Source organism: Ipomoea nil, unplaced genomic scaffold (assembly GCF_001879475.1).
Source record: "Ipomoea nil cultivar Tokyo-kokei standard unplaced genomic scaffold, Asagao_1.1 scaffold1576, whole genome shotgun sequence".
NCBI classification, from domain to species: Eukaryota; Viridiplantae; Streptophyta; class Magnoliopsida; order Solanales; family Convolvulaceae; genus Ipomoea; species Ipomoea nil.
In genome coordinates this window covers 426996-444322 of record NW_017618004.1, presented here as the reverse complement: position 1 = coordinate 444322, position 17327 = coordinate 426996, and the positions used below count along the sequence as shown (strand labels likewise).

The following is a 17327-nucleotide window of genomic DNA, read 5'->3' as shown; positions in this document are numbered from 1 at the left end:
ATTTCACCAAAAAAAAAAAAGAATGTAGTGAGTAGAAAATATTAGGCGAGATTGAAGTAATTTAAGGAGGAAAAATATATAAAACGGAAACTGGGCGACAGTACAAAGATGGCTGGAAATTCAATTCTCAGGAAGGAAATTTTAGGCCCATATTAAATGATTAATTAAAACTCCTTAAATATTCTATTTTAAATATCATATAACGTAAGATATTTGTTGGATGATTATGTATAGGATCCAGCTCAAATATGCATACCACATCGTGTACCATATTTACTAGTATTTTATACGTGCGATGTGCAAAAATAGATGTCTAATTAAAATTTTAGTTTTATTTAAATTTTAAATTTTTATATTATTGTAATAATAATAATGTAAAATATTTTTATAAATTTGATATTTATATTTTAAGAAATAACTAACATATAACTTCAATATATAATATGTATATATTGTTATTATTATTGAAAAAGATAAGAAAATATATGGTGAATGGATATTATGGTAGGGGTCCAAAATATTGTATAGTACAATTCTTATAACATAATGTATAAAAAAACGTAACGAAAAAATGAACATAACTGAAAGATATAACCTTCAGTCACACTTATTAGATTAGATTAGAAAATTAAAAAAATTAATTAAAAAATTAACTACAGATGAATACTTTTCATTTTTCATTTTACAAATTCTCAGGATAAAGTATCTAGTTTTTTTGGTATACATTTTTTACATTTAATTCCCAACTATCAATTTTTGTATTTGGTCAATTTTACATTGTCATTCAATTTTTGTATTTGGTCAATTTTACATTGTCATCAAACGTGATAGGAATTTAATAGTTATTATACATTATATGTGAAAAAATTGATAATTATGGAATACTTTTGCAAACCATTCATTCTACTTTCTGTTTTGTGCCTTTGGAATTTTTCTTTAAACTTTGCTATCTTCACTATTTATTTGCCATTGCTATAATTCTCTCACTTTTTACTGCATGTTGAGATGCCATGCCTGATTGATCTAAAAAAAAAATATTATTTTATTTATTAACTTTGTGACAAAAGTTGTACTCCATGAATATCATATGAAAAGTTTTATTGGGCTGCACAAACAATTATAGTAAAATAAAAAAAATCAACATAAAACGTTATAAACATCCACTATAATAAAGTGTATTGAATTAGTTTTAGAGTAAATATGCTATGATAATGAGTATTAAATTTTAAAAGTTCCCACTTTTTTTTTTTTTTTTTTGAAACCAACCAAATACTTAATTAATTCAGATCAAAGTACAAATCGTTGAGAATAGCAGACGGAGGGAAAGAAATCCACTCCTGACGTACAGATATAGAACAGGCCGCCCTAGCTAGACTATGGGCTACTCTATTCGCAGTACGGCTAACATGAGAGATAGCTACATGCATAAGTGAGCATAGCAAATCTTTAATATCATGGAGCACTAAGTCAAAAGAAGAAGCATCCCCAAGGTGATTAAGGCTTTGGATAATCTGGAGAGCATCAGACTCAACTTGGACATAAGTATAATTGTGCCTCTTCAACCAACTCAACGCTTCTCTTATCGCCATGGCTTCGGCTTCCTTCGGAGTGAAGACCCCCTTGCCTGGAATGCTGGATGCTGCAACAAACTGACCTTCATCATCTCTTAAAACCCAGCCAAAGCCCATGCATTTGTTGTTAGAGTCCACTGCCGCATCAGTATTTAGCTTGTAATATCCTTGACAAGGCTTCTCCCATTTTCTGGCTGTTGCATTTCTCGGACAGATGGAGCTCGGGTCATTCCCCAGGATATTTGTCCAATCAGCAAGATAAAATTTGGCCTCTTCAACCAAGCTTCTGAAGGATGTGTTTGTGCCATTCCAAATTTTGTCATTCCGGGCTGACCATAATTTCCAGCAAATCGTGAATAATAAGCAGCTTTGATCATTGACCAATGTTGATAAATGGTGATCTGCCCAATCTGCAAATGAGTTGCATGCAGTGTCAATCACGTCCAGACCACTCAGACTCCAACACTCTTTTGCAAATTGGCACTCAGTGAAGATATGCAGAATGGTCTCCTCATTCGCATGGCACAACTGACACATCTCTTGGCATTGAACTTGCTTTTTCCTTAGGTTATCTGCAGTAGGAAGGCATCCCGTACAAGCTTGCCACACGAACACTTTGATTTTCTTGGGTAGATTGAGGTTCCACACAGTAGACCATATTTTCCTCTGTGATTGCTCGTACTGTGAAGAAATAGCCTTATAACAGCCCTTGACGGTGAATAACCCTTTATGATCATCATTCCAAATGAGCTTGTCACTTCTCTTTGCTAAAGGAAGGGGAATACTCAATATGAGAGAAGCATCCCTTTCCTCAAAAATATCTTTGATAGCAGTCTCGTCCCAAGCTGTTCCATCCTCCAGAAATAAAGAGGACACTGGTGCATTTTCAAGAAAAGGGAACGAAGGAGATTGTACCTTTGGGTTAATCTTGTTAGGTAGCCAACTGTCTCCCCAAATCCTCACGAAACTGCCGTCCCCTATTCTCCACCTACTGTGCTTCCGAATGATGTCTTGAGTCTCCATAATGCTACTCCAAATGAATGATGGGTTGCCACCTTTCTTGGCTGCCAGGAAGGTACAATGTGGAAAATACTTGGCCTTGTACACCCTAGCTACAAGAGATGAAGGGTTTTGTAATATTCTCCAGGACTGTTTAGAAATCATAGCAAGGTTAAAATCTCTCATACTTCTGAAATTGAGCCCTCCCCAACTCTTTGGTACAGTAAGGTGACTCCATTTCTTCCAGTTGATGCCACGCCTCCCATTGCATTCCCCTCTCCACCAAAATGAATTCATAGCTCTTTCCAACTCCGTGATAAGCTCCTTAGGCAATAGAAACAGGCTCATAGTGTGCAAGGGAATGGCTTGGATTACATTCTTGAGAAGAACCTCCCTCCCTGCTCTTGAAAGGAACCTGTTCGTCCAGCTTTGCATCCTCTTAAGAATACGGTCCTTAATGAAACCCAGAATGCTCCGTTTGTTTCTACCAATTATCGCAGGCAGTCCCAGATAGTTGCCATTCACGCCTTCACTGCTTAGTTGGAGATTGCTCTTGACCTGTTCTCTCACCACGCTGCTGGTATTAGCACTAAAAGAAATGGCTGATTTTTCATAATTTATAATCTGTCCAGAAGCCTTTCCATACTTATCCAGAGTATCCTTAATAATAGAACTTTCCATCTGGTTTGCTTTAATGAAAATAAAACTGTCGTCCGCAAAGAATAAATGAGAAATCTTCGGGGCTCCTCTCGCAATAGCAATGCCGTGTAGCTCACCACGCTCTTCCAATTTTCTGATCATAGCACTCAATCCCTCGGCTAACAAAATGAATAAGTAGGGTGAAAGAGGATCTCCTTGTTGTAATCCTCTATTTGGAATAATTGGACCAATTTCCTCGCCTTCTTGCAATACGCAATAGGAGACCGACGAGATGCACTGATAAACCAGATTGACCCATCTAGAATTGAAACCCATTTTGGACAGCAGAGCAATAAGAAGAGGCCATTCAACTCTGTCATAAGCTTTACTAATATCAAGCTTGATTGCAGCAAAACCTTCTTTCCCCTGTGTTTTCCTCTTCAGAAAATGTTGAGTTTCGAAAGCAAGCATGATGTTATCCGTGATCAACCTGTGAGGGACGAATGCACACTGGTTTTCGGAGACCAAATTGTTTAGAAGAGGCTTTAAACGATTTGCAAGAACCTTGGAAATGATCTTGTATGTTACATTGCACAGAGCGATCGGTCTTAAATCTCCCATACCCTTCGGTTCACTTTTCTTGGGGATAAGCACAATGTGAGTATGATTTATGCCATTAGGTAAGCTTCCTGACCTGATAACAGTGTTACAGAGGTGAACCAATTCACTCCCCAGGATGTCCCAGTACGCTTGATAGAACCCTGGGTTAAGACCATCTGGACCTGGTGACTTGTCTTGATGCATGCTAAACACTGCACTCTTGACTTCATCATAAGAAACCAAATGTAGCAGAGATTCATTTTGGGTATGGGATACTTTTGAGTTGACACATCTTAAGACATCCTCCATCTCACCTAGGCTACTAGTAAATAATTGCTGGAAGTATGAATGAATAAGTTCATTCAATTCTGGCCTCTTATGCCTCCAGTCACCTCTATCGTTCCTCAGTTTCTCAATTCTATTTGTCCTCCTTCTCCCCTTTACAGTATTGTGGAAGAACTTTGAATTAGTGTCCCCTTCCCTATACCAAGATACTTTAGCCCTTTGTCTCCAAAAGTCACTCTGCTGTTTCAAAACATTAAGATACTTGCATTGAGCTTTCCGGAAGGCCATAATACTCTGTTGATCATGTCTGCCCCTTAGAATCTCCATTTGTCTCCTATTCCTCTCAAGCTGCTTGTTGAAATCCTTGTTAAAATTTCTACCCCACTTCCAGATTGCATTGCTGCACTTCTCTAGTCGGTGAAGGGTATCCTCCCCTCTGGAAAGATCCCATGACGTCCACACAAGCTCGCGGCACTTGTCTTCCTTAATCCAAATGTTTTCGAAATGAAACCGTTTAACTCTGCTATATTTCGCAGTGGGTGTTGGTGTCAAAAGCAAGGGTAAGTGGTCACTTGTGGGCACATCCACGGAAGTAGCCCTTGCCCTCTCAAAGTTCTCAAACCATGTGTCAGAGGCTAGAATCCTGTCACGCTTTTCTTCTACCCAATTTGTTGTGCCCCTTCCTTTTTCCCAAGTGAACTGGTAGCCTTGAAAGGCCAACTCCCGTAACCCACTACTATGGACAGCATTATTGAATCCTCTAATAAGCCATTCTGGATGAGGACGCTTACCTCTTTTGTCCTCCTGGTTAAGAAGGTCATTGAAATCGCCCATAAGAAGCCATGGCAGGTCACTTCTCGTTGCCAAACTGATAAGAAGATCCCAGGAATCCCTCCTCCTCGTACTCTCTGGCATACCATAGAAGCCCGTAAATCTCCAGTTGATACTGCTTCCCTCGATCTGGACTTCCGAGTCCACATGATTTTGGGAAGAGTCAGTGATAGAAACCTTTATGCCATCGTTCCAAAGTAAAGCAAGACCGCCTCCCCGGTCCAAAGGCTCAACCGTGAAGCACCCTTTCCAGCCTAGTTTTCTACGAATTGCTTGAAGTTTATTATCATTAGCCAAAGTCTCCATAAGAAAGATTAAAACCGGCTTTTTTTGGTGGACTAGGTCCGTTAATACCTGAACTGTCGCATGGTTGCCCAATCCCCGACAGTTCCAAGATAAGAAACTCATTGTTTTAGACGGGCCATTTGGTCCTCAAAGGATGTTTCCTCCTGGGTTCGGCCCACCTTTCTTTTCCTTTGATCTAAACGTTCGGCCCATAAGTATGATGGACAAGAGACGAGTTGGTCTCGGTCAATGTGAGCATTAAATGACCACCCAGCTGAAGCTGCTTTTCATTAATGCCTCCTGGCTCCTGGACACGTTCAGATTGAACGTTAATACCCCCTGGATAAAGTCCACACTCTGATTTACCCGAAATGCCTGGGTTCTCGCTCTGTTTCTGATCACGGCTGTCTTGCGAAAAAAGGTTGGTCAGTGGTTTCCTCTATTGTCGACCGGCGAGGGGACTCTTGCAAAAGCCATTTCTGTCCACGGTTTGGTTGAGCACGACGTCCGGTCGCCCTTAACTCCGAGCTGTATGGTTAACGTAGGTAGCCATGCATTGAATGAGGAGTACACCAGTGACCACGAGACAGAGCAGAGTAGCCATAAATGAAGGTTGGATGACTATAATGCTGGGATTGGTGAGAGAAACCTTAAAAACACATTTAATGAGAAGGATCTTAGGTAGCGGTACATTGAGTGAGAAGAGCATTGAATGAAAAAGGGAGTTAGATCATGCACACAACTTAAACTTATCAAGCAGTGACAAGAGGGAGAAAGCTCATCAACTTGGGTGAGAGAAAGCTCATCAACTTGGATGACAAGGGACAAAGAATAAACTTGTTAACAAGAACAAGAGAGATAAGGAGCTTGTCAACAAGGACAAGAGGGTTAAGGAGCTGTGATTGGGATGCGACTGTCTATACTTCCACTTATAAGCCAAGGAAACATGCTTACACAAGTTAATCAATGAAATCCTCTCAAAACGTACGTTATTAAACCATATTAATAATATCTAATGGACTACAAGTTTACCAAATACTAAAACGGTGTGCAACTATTAAGTAATAATTTAAAATCGACCAGTCACATCAACAACAATATTTATAAGCATGTGCTCAAGCTGCCATGGAATAAGGTACAGAATGACCAAGCACCTTATGCTAGGATAGCATGTAGTGACTCTCCCATATTAGAAGTCATGAGATTAAGTCTCAGTGGAGGCGATGTTGACTCTTTGTGTTTTTCCTTATTGGAGGTCATGAGATCGAACTTCAGTGGAGGCAACGATGTTAACTCTTTGTGCTGTCCCATATTGGAGGTCATGAGTCGATGTTAACTCTTTATGCTTCAATAAGGTTGAGAAAGTATAAATCAGGATGTAAATATGAATGCTGAGAATCAAATGCTATATAATGTTTTCAATGCAACATTTTTTTACCAAAATTCTTCTTTTGCAATATATGATTCGTATTTTTTTTTTTTTTGAATAAGTATTCTTTACAAAGTAATATATGTTCTATACTTTCACAAACATTTTTTGCCCAAAAAATCTAAGTCACCACTACCGGGATTTGAATCTATGACCATCCAATGAGAATGGTAACCGGGCTGGAAATGGAAAGGTTTCTTCAATCAATATAATTATACATAATACAATATAATTAATCAATCAATCATTACTAATCATTGATAAATTATACAACTAATCATTAATATAGGTAGTGTCTTCGAAAATGGACTTCCAAAATGGAATGATTATTACACATTTTCTGAAGCCGTTTTATGCCTAGGGTAAGAACGGCTGCAAAGAAGCCGCTATTCCCTCTTTTGCCTGTATTTGAGTTCAAAAGAGTCTCCGGCAGGGTTATGATTCCAGAGACAAAGTGCTCCTATTTCAGATAGGCAGCCCAATAGACAATAGTGAAGCTATTAACATATTCAAAAGAATATGCTATGAAGATATCAAAGGTTAACAGGCAGAGCAACTATCACCAGTCAACACACACACACACACACACACACACACACACATATATATATATATATATACACACACACACACACAGCTTCTCCAATCAAATAGAAATGCAAGGTAAAGATACCAATGCTGCTGAGTTCACCATATATCAATCAATCAATTTCTTTAATAAATATGAATGAATCAAGTTTATAAGGCACGTATTTTTGTTTCTGAATGCAAATATATGAAGAAGGAAGGATTGTTCAGGGACAACCCAGCCAAATTGGTCAGGCTATTGACTTAGTAACCACAAAGTTATAAGTTCAACTCCCAGTCGGAGTGGCCTATTGGCTTTCTTGGTCTGAACCAATCAACTATGGGCAACCTGAACTGGTCACCTTCTTGTGGTCCTTTGCCAGTTAAGGTCACAAGGTGCGAAGGTGGGTACAGAGTACAGACACTATAAAACCAAAACACCTCTAGATTTTAACATGCTACCATGTAAAGATAAACAATTTTGTCATGGACAAGGACCCATTTGGCCACTGGAAGTTAAAGGACGCAAAGAACTATATCCCCATCATAATTAGGGGTTGGAAATTGCAATTTTCTCCTGTATTAAGAGCTTAAATAAGACAACACTTCTCTATAGGCTCAAAATAGCTTAACTCAATTCATAATATAAGAAAATGCAACTTTAAAAATAGCTATAAAATTATTTCATAAATAAGCTCAAAACAGCTATTTAAAGTTCTCTTTTTTCTCAGCTTATCAAAACCCTATAACAATATAAACAAGCTGAAAATAAACTCATTTAAACTGAGCTGAAGAAATGGCATTTCCACATACCCACAAAACAAAGCTGCTAAAAGAGACTCGCAAACTATAAGCTTGTTGCAAGACACGTATATGACAAAATGAAATAGCATATATACACCTGCTAGAAAACAATGACACCATGAAACACTAAAGCAAGACCCAAAATTTGCACAGTGAACTATGATCAAACAGACATCTATATATCATGATAGATTAAACAATGATTCTCTGGATACTGTAAATCAAAACATCCCTGAAAACAAAAGACAACCTCAACTGCCATATCTCTGATATCTCAAACGTTTAAAGTTCTAGCAAAAAAACATCAGCACAAAACCATTACCACTCAAGCCTCCACCCGCTCCGTGGGCTCTTCAGTGTACACAATAGCCTTTGTTGCAGGCTTTGACAATATATCAACGTACTCTTCAAAAGGAGATTTCGTAAAACGAGTCTCCTTCCAAAAGTCGGGTGTTAGGAAGCCATAGGTTTTCATAAGACAGTCGAAAGTTGCCTGCAAGAAAAGGAGTATTAAATTTATTAATCATCATATACAGAAGTTCGTTTGCACATTAAACAAGCAGAAAGAACCTACTAGACAGATTGAATATAAAATTCAAAATGTTTCCATACACAACCCAATACTTACAAGGAAACTAAATGTTCTTAATTCAAAGATTCTTACAAATCAGCATTATAATACTACTCAAGCTAAAAGATTAAAACCATTCAGAATTCGAACAAATAGGAAATCTCATTCAGAAGATTAAATCAGGTAAATGAATCGGACCTTGACAAAGTTGCCGAGGGTTTTGGTTGAGCCGCGAGACGAAGTAAAGACATCTTCAATACCAGCAAACTGAAGCACCTTCTTAGGAACCCTAGCGGCGACGATTCCCGCGCCACGAGGAGCTGGAACCATGCGCACGGTGACAGAGCCACATTTTCCGGTGACCTTGCAGGGCACAGTGTGGGGCTTCCCAATCTTGTTCCCCCAGTAGCCTCTCCTCACCGGAATCACAGACAGCTTGGCCAGGATAATTGAGCCGCGAATCGCGGTCGCGACTTCCTTGGAACACTTCACTCCTAGGCCAACGTGTCCGTTTCCGTCGCCGACGACCACGAAGGCCTTGAACCGGGTTCTCTGGCCGGCCCGGGTCTGTTTCTGGACCGGCATGATCTTCATCACCTCATCCTTGAGAGACGGGCCGACAAGAGTGTCGATGATCTGGTACTCCTTGATGGGAAGTGAGTGAAGGTAGATCTGTTCGAGGGAGCGAATCTTTCCTTCCTTCACAAGACGGCCGAGCTTGGTCACCGGGACCCATTTCTCCTCTTCGGTATCACGGCGGCCGCGGCGGCCACCCCGTCCGCGACCTCCGCGGTCCCCACCACGCCCGCGTCCTCCAAAACCACGGCCAAAGCCCCCTCTCTCAGCCATGATTGGTTCTGATAGACTTGATAGTTTATGTTAAGATGAAAGTAGCAGAACCACAGCCGAAAAAAGGTTTGTAAAGAGTATCACCGGCTAGGGTTTTGGACTTGCAATGTTTGGTTGATCATAATATATAGACATTTTTGGTCCTAGACTTATAGTGGCTTTGACAATTTTAGTCTTTTATAAAAAAAATTGTCATTTTATGGACAGAGTTATTGTGGCGAGGACATTTTTGGTCCTCTGTCTATATTTCTGTTAGATAACCGTATGAGAGAGGGGCAATTACGTCAATTTAGGCTATCTCATTCTATCTATTATATCTATGTGTGTTTGACGGCTTCGATTCTTCTTCTATATATTTGATTAGTAACCTGTTTGACGGCTTCCATTCTCCAGCAATTTCTTCGTACAACTGCAACTTGGACTCTCCGACTCCTTCGAATTATGACCGAGAAGAAAACAAAACACACATAGATATAATATATAGAAGGAGATAGCCTAAATTGGCGTAATTACCCCTCTCTCAGACGGTTATCTAACATAAATATAGACGGAGGACCAAAAATGTCATTGCCACAATAACTTTGTCCATAAAATGGCAAATTTTTTTATAAATGACTAAAATTGTCCAAGCCACTATAAATTTAGGACTAAAAATGTCTTTTACTCTAATATATACTCTCACTAGTCACTACAATAATATTATTTCATGTAGCTGAAAATTTTATGTGATATTTTTGACATTTAATATTTTAACTAAAGTTAATTTGAATATATTCCATTTAGATTATCAATAACTTTGTGGTTTAGTAGCAAATTACTTTTTCAAATGAAGGTCCTTTCATGAACTCGATCCTCTATGAAACGATATTGACTCTTTATACTTCAGCAGATTAAAAAAGTAGTTTGGATATACTAAAAATAATATCAATTTTAACATTTAAAACAAAATATATTAGTTATATTATTATATTTATACTAAAATTTATCGAGAATTTCAAGTCAGGTATACATAAGTTTTCATATATGATATTCGAATCAAATTTATATCAAACATACCATAATTTAAAAATATTTAAATCAATAACTATTCGGTTTCACATAAAATTTAAAATTTGGTTCAGGTTTTAACTTTTGTTCGAATAACCTGAAAACAAAAATAGTTCAAACAAGTTAACTAAATTATTATGAGGATAACACCGAATCACACTAAGTGGACCAACAAATATCTTGTGTATATGAATAGTCACTCTCACAAGAGAATTACACATTCACATTGTAGTTATTCAAACTTGATCATGCGTTTTTATCTATAATCTATCATCTAAGAACCAATTGAATTATGATACCATGAATTACATCTATACAATGTTGTCGAGTCGATGTGGGTAAGATATATATTCTTACGTGACATTTTGTACATAAATAAGTAATTAAAACTAACAAACACATTTTTTACATAATTAATCAGTCTCAATATAGCAACGAATATTAAGACAGAATAGCTTCTGTTGCAAATTCACAACAGAAATGGCGACGAAATTAATTCCGTCGAGATTTTTAAAGCAAAAAGAAAATAAAATTCGCAAAATCATGGCGACAAAATATTAACGGCAGAATGTGTAATAAAGTTAAGTTACGTCATTCAAATAGCGATGAATTTACTTTCCGTCGCTAAATTATCACGTAAATTACAAGATTTTATTGCGCCGTGAAAAGAAACATATTTTTTTTTTTTTTTTACATTTGAGTTATTATTGCGACGGAATTAATTCCGTCACAATGTTTTTTTTTTGTTTTATTTTATTTCCTGGCATCGTTTTTTTTTTGTTTTTTTAATTCACTTATTAAAAACTTTCCCTCCTCACTAATTCATTCGGATTCCGCCCCCAACCCCCAGCCCTAATTCCCTTTTCCGTAATCTGCCACCGCCTGCCCACAAACGCCACCGCCGAGCCCCACCACCGTCCCTTTTCCCTGATCAGCACTGGCGCCGCCGCGATCGCCGACCACGACCAGCCCCTTCACAGCCGGCAGCCCACTCACCGTCAGCACCTGTCACAGCCGGCAGCGTCAACAGCGTCCGGTTCTCCCTGCGAGCTCCAGCGTCAACAGGTCCATCGACGTGAACCAACAGCAGCCACCAGGTAATTTAATTTTTTCCCCTCAGAATTTAATTAATTTTATTTAATGGTTGATTTTGTTATTCGGCTAGTGAGTAGTGTATATATGCTTTACATATTTTATATGTTACAGATTATATATTAGAGTGTATATGCTTTAGATTTATTAGTTAAGTGATAGTTAAGTTATAATATAACTGTAGTGATAGACTAACCTTGGAAATAATTTATGGTTTTATGTGCTTTAAGTTCGTTGGTTTAAACCTGCACTATTGATCGAAGAACCATATACGTTTTAGATTTTAAACTTCAGGAAGCCTTCCAGAATGACTAAGACAGAAGCAACCACTGTGAAAGATGCTGTCCACAAGCTGCAACTTTGTCTTCTGGATGGCATTCAAGATGAGAATAAACTCCTTGCTGCTGGGTCTTTGATGTGTCGTAGTGATTATCAAGATGTTGTCACAGAAAGAACAATAGTAAACATGTGCGGTTATCCACTTTGCAGCAACTTTTTGCCATCTGATAGGCCTCACAAAGGTCGGTATCGCATTGCCTTGAGGGAGCATAAAATATATGATCTTCGTGAAACCTACATGTACTGCTCAACAAATTGTTGTGTGAATAGTCGAGCATTTGCTGGTAGCTGTCCAGAAGAGAGAAGCTCCACTCTTAACCCTTCTAAACTTAATGAAGTCTTGCGGCTTTTTGAGGTTCCAAGATTGGACTCTGAAGTAGATCTGGGAAGAAAGGGAGGATTAGGATCGTTTGAATTAAAGATTCAGGAGAAAGTGGAAGTGAAGAGTGGAGAAGCTTCTCCTGGAGAGTGGATTGGTCCATCAAATGCTATTGAAGGCTATGTTCCACAGATGGAGAAAACTATCAAGCCACCACAATCGAAAAACCTTAAAAAAGGTACATGTCATGATACTAAAACTGATAACATATTATCTGATTGGAATCTGCCTTTGCCCTTGAAGGCAAAACGTTTTTCTTCAATAGTTGAAGCATAATATTATTGGACAATGGAACTTTAATTGTAGCTTATCAAAGTTGATGTCTTGGTTGATTAAGATTAGCTTTAATTGGATTTGGCAGGATCTACGCCTAAGCATAGCCAGCTCAATAAGAACAAAAATGTGATTTTTGACGAGACAGACTTCACTAGTGCCATAATTTTTGGAGATGAGTATAGCATTTCAAAGTTGTCTGGTACTTCAACAGCTTTTTTGGACGAGAACATTAAAGAATCAACAGAAAAAGCAAGTAATAGCTACAAAGATGATCAAGTTACTACATTAGGAAATCAGGTTGGTTCTTTGCAAATCCATGACAATGATGAATCCAAGCAGTCAGACAAAAAGATTAGTAGGATTTCTGAGAGTGTCAAGAATCACATTACAGAGGCATCTACAGATCCTTACTACAACAATCTCAATACAGATGGCATCAGAGCAGGAAAAATGTTAGATGATGGAAAAGATGCTGCACCTAAGACTACTGCACTGAAATCTTCTCTGAAGCCATCAGGTGCAAAGAAAGCAATTCGTTCAGTTACTTGGGCTGACAAGAAAACTGATCCTAACAGCAGAAACAGTCTCACTGAGTTTAGGGAATCAGGAGATCCAGAAAATGTTTCCGGAAAAATTGGCTCAAAAGATATAGAAGATGATGATGATTCTTATCGATTTGCATCTGCAGAAGCTTGTGCAACAGCATTGAACCAAGCAGCACAGGCTGTTGCATCGGGATCTGATATCTCTTGTGCAGGTAAGTTTTGATTGGCTCTTTAGGAAGGTTGTTGGAATTTATATCTGTAAGTTTTTGTGAAAAGAAATTATAATAGTAGGTTATTGTGTGTTAAGGTCTAATTCCTTTTTTGTTAAATTACATTGTCTAGTGTCTGAAGCTGGGATTATTATATTGCCACCTCCACAAAAAATGGATGAAGTGGATTGCCAAGAGAATGGTCAGGTGCTTGGTGCAGAACCACATTCTCAAAATTGGCCAACAAAGCCAGGGCCGCCAAATTATAATCTGTTTGATTCTGAGGATACTTGGTATGACAGTCCACCAGAGGAGTTTAATTTATCTGTAAGTTGTCTTTCAAACCATTATTTATACCTATGTTGTATACTTCCATTTTCCCCTTTATAGCTGCTCCTCTACCCTGGGAATGATTCTCTAGATATTTTATATCTTATGCATGATATTTCATTTATTTCAGTTGTCACCCTTCTCAACAATGTTTATGGCACTATTTGCATGGATCTCATCATCATCCTTGGCCTTTATATATGGGCGTGATGAAAGTGCCCATGAAGAATATTCATTTATAAATGGGAGGGAATATCCAAGACAGATTGTACTAACAGATGGTCTCTCGGCTGAGATTAAACAAACTCTTGCTGGTTGTCTATCTCGGGCCTTGCCGGTATTGGTTGCTGATCTTAGGCTGCCAGTACCAATATCAACTTTGGAAAAGGGAATGGTATTGATCTTCAACTCTACAAATTCATTTTCCCCCATCTTGCCCCTTTTTGAGAAGGTGGCTTTATGGAAAGAATCAAACAATGTTGAAACCTTTATTCTTTGTTGATTGGCATTTGTTTTTGTTTTCTTATAATTAATGCCAAGTCTGACATACAAGGACCCTATACTGGTTATGCTATTAACTTGGAGTTGTCCTGATGTGCAGGCTAGTTTGATTGACACAATGTCTTTTGTGGACCCGCTCCCCTCATTCAGAATGAAGCAGTGGCAGTTGATTGTTCTTCTTTTTCTTGATGCGCTCTCTATATGTAGGATTCCTTTGCTGACCCCATATATGACAGGAAGGAGAATTCTGCTTCCAAAGGTAGTAACTGGCTTGTTTTCTTATTTTGGTTTTTCTAGGCTTACAACTGCATGTTATGTGCTTTTAGATATCCAAGGGCATCTCAAAGTTCCATTTTACTTCTTCATTCATGATATTCATTCTCGTGTTGACGAGATTAGATATGTTCATTGGGCTTCTTTATTTTCCCAACCCTGAAAAGCAAAGGACAACAGTTGTGGATTCATGCTTCCAATCAATTGTTATACCATGGACCAGTGAACCCTGATACAAAAATTCTGTACCTTCAGTTAACAGTTTTTGTACATGTAAACAAATATTCCGTAACTTGATAATTGCTTGCACATAATATGATAGCTACAGGTACAGAAACTATCAAGTATCAACTACAGGTACAAAATGTGTCAACTATAAATACAGAATCTGACTTGATAATTGGTGACACATAATATGATAGCTACAAATATAAAAACTATCAACTGCAGGTATAGAATGTGTCAACTATAGATATAGAATTTGAAGGTTATTTTTGGATGAGGCTCTACAATGCAAAGTAGACCCTGGTCCATGGTATAATTTGTATGTTTCCAATGTGCATTGATTTTCTCTTAAACTTGAACAGCAAACACTACTTTCGTTGGTTTCTTAAATCATGTTTTCCCTTTGGCACAAACAGGTTCTAGATGGCGCACAAATAAGTGCTGAAGAGTACGAGATTATGAAGGATCTCATAATTCCGTTAGGCCGAGTACCTGAGTTCACAATGCAAAGTGGAGCATAATGCACGGGGGAGTACATCACTCCACTAGGCTGAGTCGCTATCTTGATGTGGTTTAGTGATTATTTTTGCCACGAAATTCCAAGAGAATAATGTTGAACATGTCTGTTGGAGTTTGATTCAAAGCTGCTCTTCTGCTATGTAGCATATTTTTTTGTCTGTGAATCTGCTGTTGGGATGATGGAGAATTGTGTAATGGCATGATGTTTAGTGAGATGATGTGTAAAATCATTCTGTGCTTTGAAAATGAACAAAGGTTTGTCTGGTTTGGCATTATTTGTTAGGTTGTTATGTTTGAGAGCAGAGCTACATTAAGAGCAATTAAGCGAGGATGAACCATCACTGTTCACTTTCTCTATATATATTTGGGAGGGTTCAGATGAGATTGTGAGAACATTTCCCGAAAAGTGTTGACATGTCCATATGACCATACCCTTTATTTTAAAAAGTGATTACTAAAATTTTAAGTTTACAATAATTATGAAATAAATTTTGGATTAAAATGTTATTTCGCACCATGAATTGTATTGAATTGTTCATGTTGCATTTTGATTTTTCATAACATCAATTCATATACTATTATTATTATTTTTTTACCTAACACTTTTTACAGGTTTCTCAGTTATCTATGACATGGTATGGTGTTGACTTGTTTCTTATTAACGTGTTTTTACTTAAAAATAAAACATATGACATGACATCCATTTAGTCATTTTTATTAAAAACAAAAAGAAATAAAACAAAGACATTCCTAATTCCCCCCAAATGAAAATCTAAATACGAAGACGATGCATACGATTTTGACCATTCCTAATTCCCCCTAAATGAAGATGACGAAAACTCCATCTACTGGAAGATGACGCAACTCGGCGAAGAAAAAATCTATTGGAAGCTCGACTGGAAGACAAAGAGAGGAAGAAGCCGACAAAGGTATCTAGAACAAAGTATAATTTTTTGTGGGATTTTATTACACTTAATATTTTTATAGTGTGGGTGTTAATTGAATATATATATTTATGATTTTGATATAATGAGGCCTTGCTATGCTGCTTTCAACATAATTACTAATTACTAATATATACTCTATTTGTTTATGTTATAAATAAATAATAAGTGGACATTATTAGTATAACGGATGTAGCGGTTCATTATTAATCGTGTCATTATTGTATTCATTACACTTTGTATTATGTTTATATATATATATTGACATGTATTGTAATGTTACAATTTGATGGAATGAAATTCACTTTTATCTCTATCATTCTCTCTCTCTCTCTTTCACTCTTTACAATATTTTCTATCCTCCAAAAGTTCATCAGTTAAGAGCTAACGGTCAACGAGCATAACCAAATTACAACAGTTTATACACAAAATATTTAAAGTTTGAAAATGTGAAAAGTAAAATATATACCATATATATTTTACATTTTTATAATGAACTAAATTATGTAATTTTTATAAACAGATACTGCATTGTAATGGAGTTAATATTAAAAAAAAAAAAAAGAGAAAATGATACTTTTTCCTCCTGAGTTATATACTTATAGCATTTTCTCCCCCTGAATTATTTAATTGGCTATTTTTTCCCTTGAAATGTTAAATGGACATATTTACCCTTAAAATAAATATTTCATTTATTTTTATTCTCCAACAAATTATGACCACAATTTGGTTCAAACCAAACATAAACTGTAACAACCAAATCGAATTATTTTAATTACAATTTAGGTCGAAACCCAATATTTAGAGTTTATTAAAATCGCGAACTGGGACTGTCGGTTCATGTTTCGAACTGAAAAAAATAAAATACATTTATTGTTAAATTTAGATTATTTTTAAAAAATAAAAAATAAAAACGGTTCAAAATTGCAAACCGGATCCGGAACCGCCAGTTCACGGTTCAGGATCTATTTTTTTGATTCATAATTTTAATAAACTGAAATCCAAATATTGAGTTCTAGATCTAAATCATAGCCCGAAACTTTTAATTCGATTGCTATAGTGTGATTAGTGTCCGATTCAATTCGAATCAAACCGTGATCATCCCTACGTATACGCAATAATTTGTTGGAGAAGAAAAATAAATAAAATATTTATTTTAAGAGTAGAAATGTCAATTTAATATATCAAGGAGAGAAATTGTCACTTTTAAAATAATTG

At 37.0% G+C, this 17327-nt stretch overlaps 2 protein-coding genes across 4 annotated transcripts; one reads left to right on the top strand and one right to left on the bottom strand.

Moving 5' to 3' along the window:
- Window positions 1-8080: 8080 nt before the first annotated feature.
- LOC109190588 (40S ribosomal protein S2-3-like) lies at window positions 8081-9539 on the bottom strand. Its single transcript, XM_019341103.1, has 2 exons — window positions 8780-9539; window positions 8081-8503 (listed from the first exon to the last, which is right to left on the bottom strand). Exons 1-2 carry the CDS (start codon window positions 9428-9430, stop codon window positions 8336-8338), a joined length of 819 nt encoding a protein of 272 aa, XP_019196648.1. The 5' UTR covers window positions 9431-9539; the 3' UTR covers window positions 8081-8335.
- A 1764-nt stretch (window positions 9540-11303) lies between these two features.
- On the top strand, window positions 11304-15447 carry LOC109190586 (putative RNA polymerase II subunit B1 CTD phosphatase RPAP2 homolog). Of its 3 annotated transcripts, XM_019341101.1 has the most exons (7): window positions 11305-11574; window positions 11850-12465; window positions 12649-13320; window positions 13451-13644; window positions 13778-14041; window positions 14249-14407; window positions 15063-15447. In XM_019341101.1, the coding sequence occupies exons 2-7, from the start codon at window positions 11877-11879 to the stop codon at window positions 15165-15167; spliced, it is 1983 nt and encodes a 660-aa protein (XP_019196646.1). In that variant the 5' UTR covers window positions 11305-11574; window positions 11850-11876; the 3' UTR covers window positions 15168-15447. The 3 variants fall into 3 exon arrangements, with proteins under 3 accessions (XP_019196645.1, XP_019196644.1, XP_019196646.1); XM_019341100.1 differs by lacking the exon at window positions 15063-15447 and having other exon boundaries at window positions 11304-11574; window positions 11850-12445; window positions 12647-13320; window positions 14249-14599; XM_019341099.1 differs by lacking the exon at window positions 15063-15447 and having other exon boundaries at window positions 11304-11574; window positions 14249-14599.
- Window positions 15448-17327: the final 1880 nt, after the last annotated feature.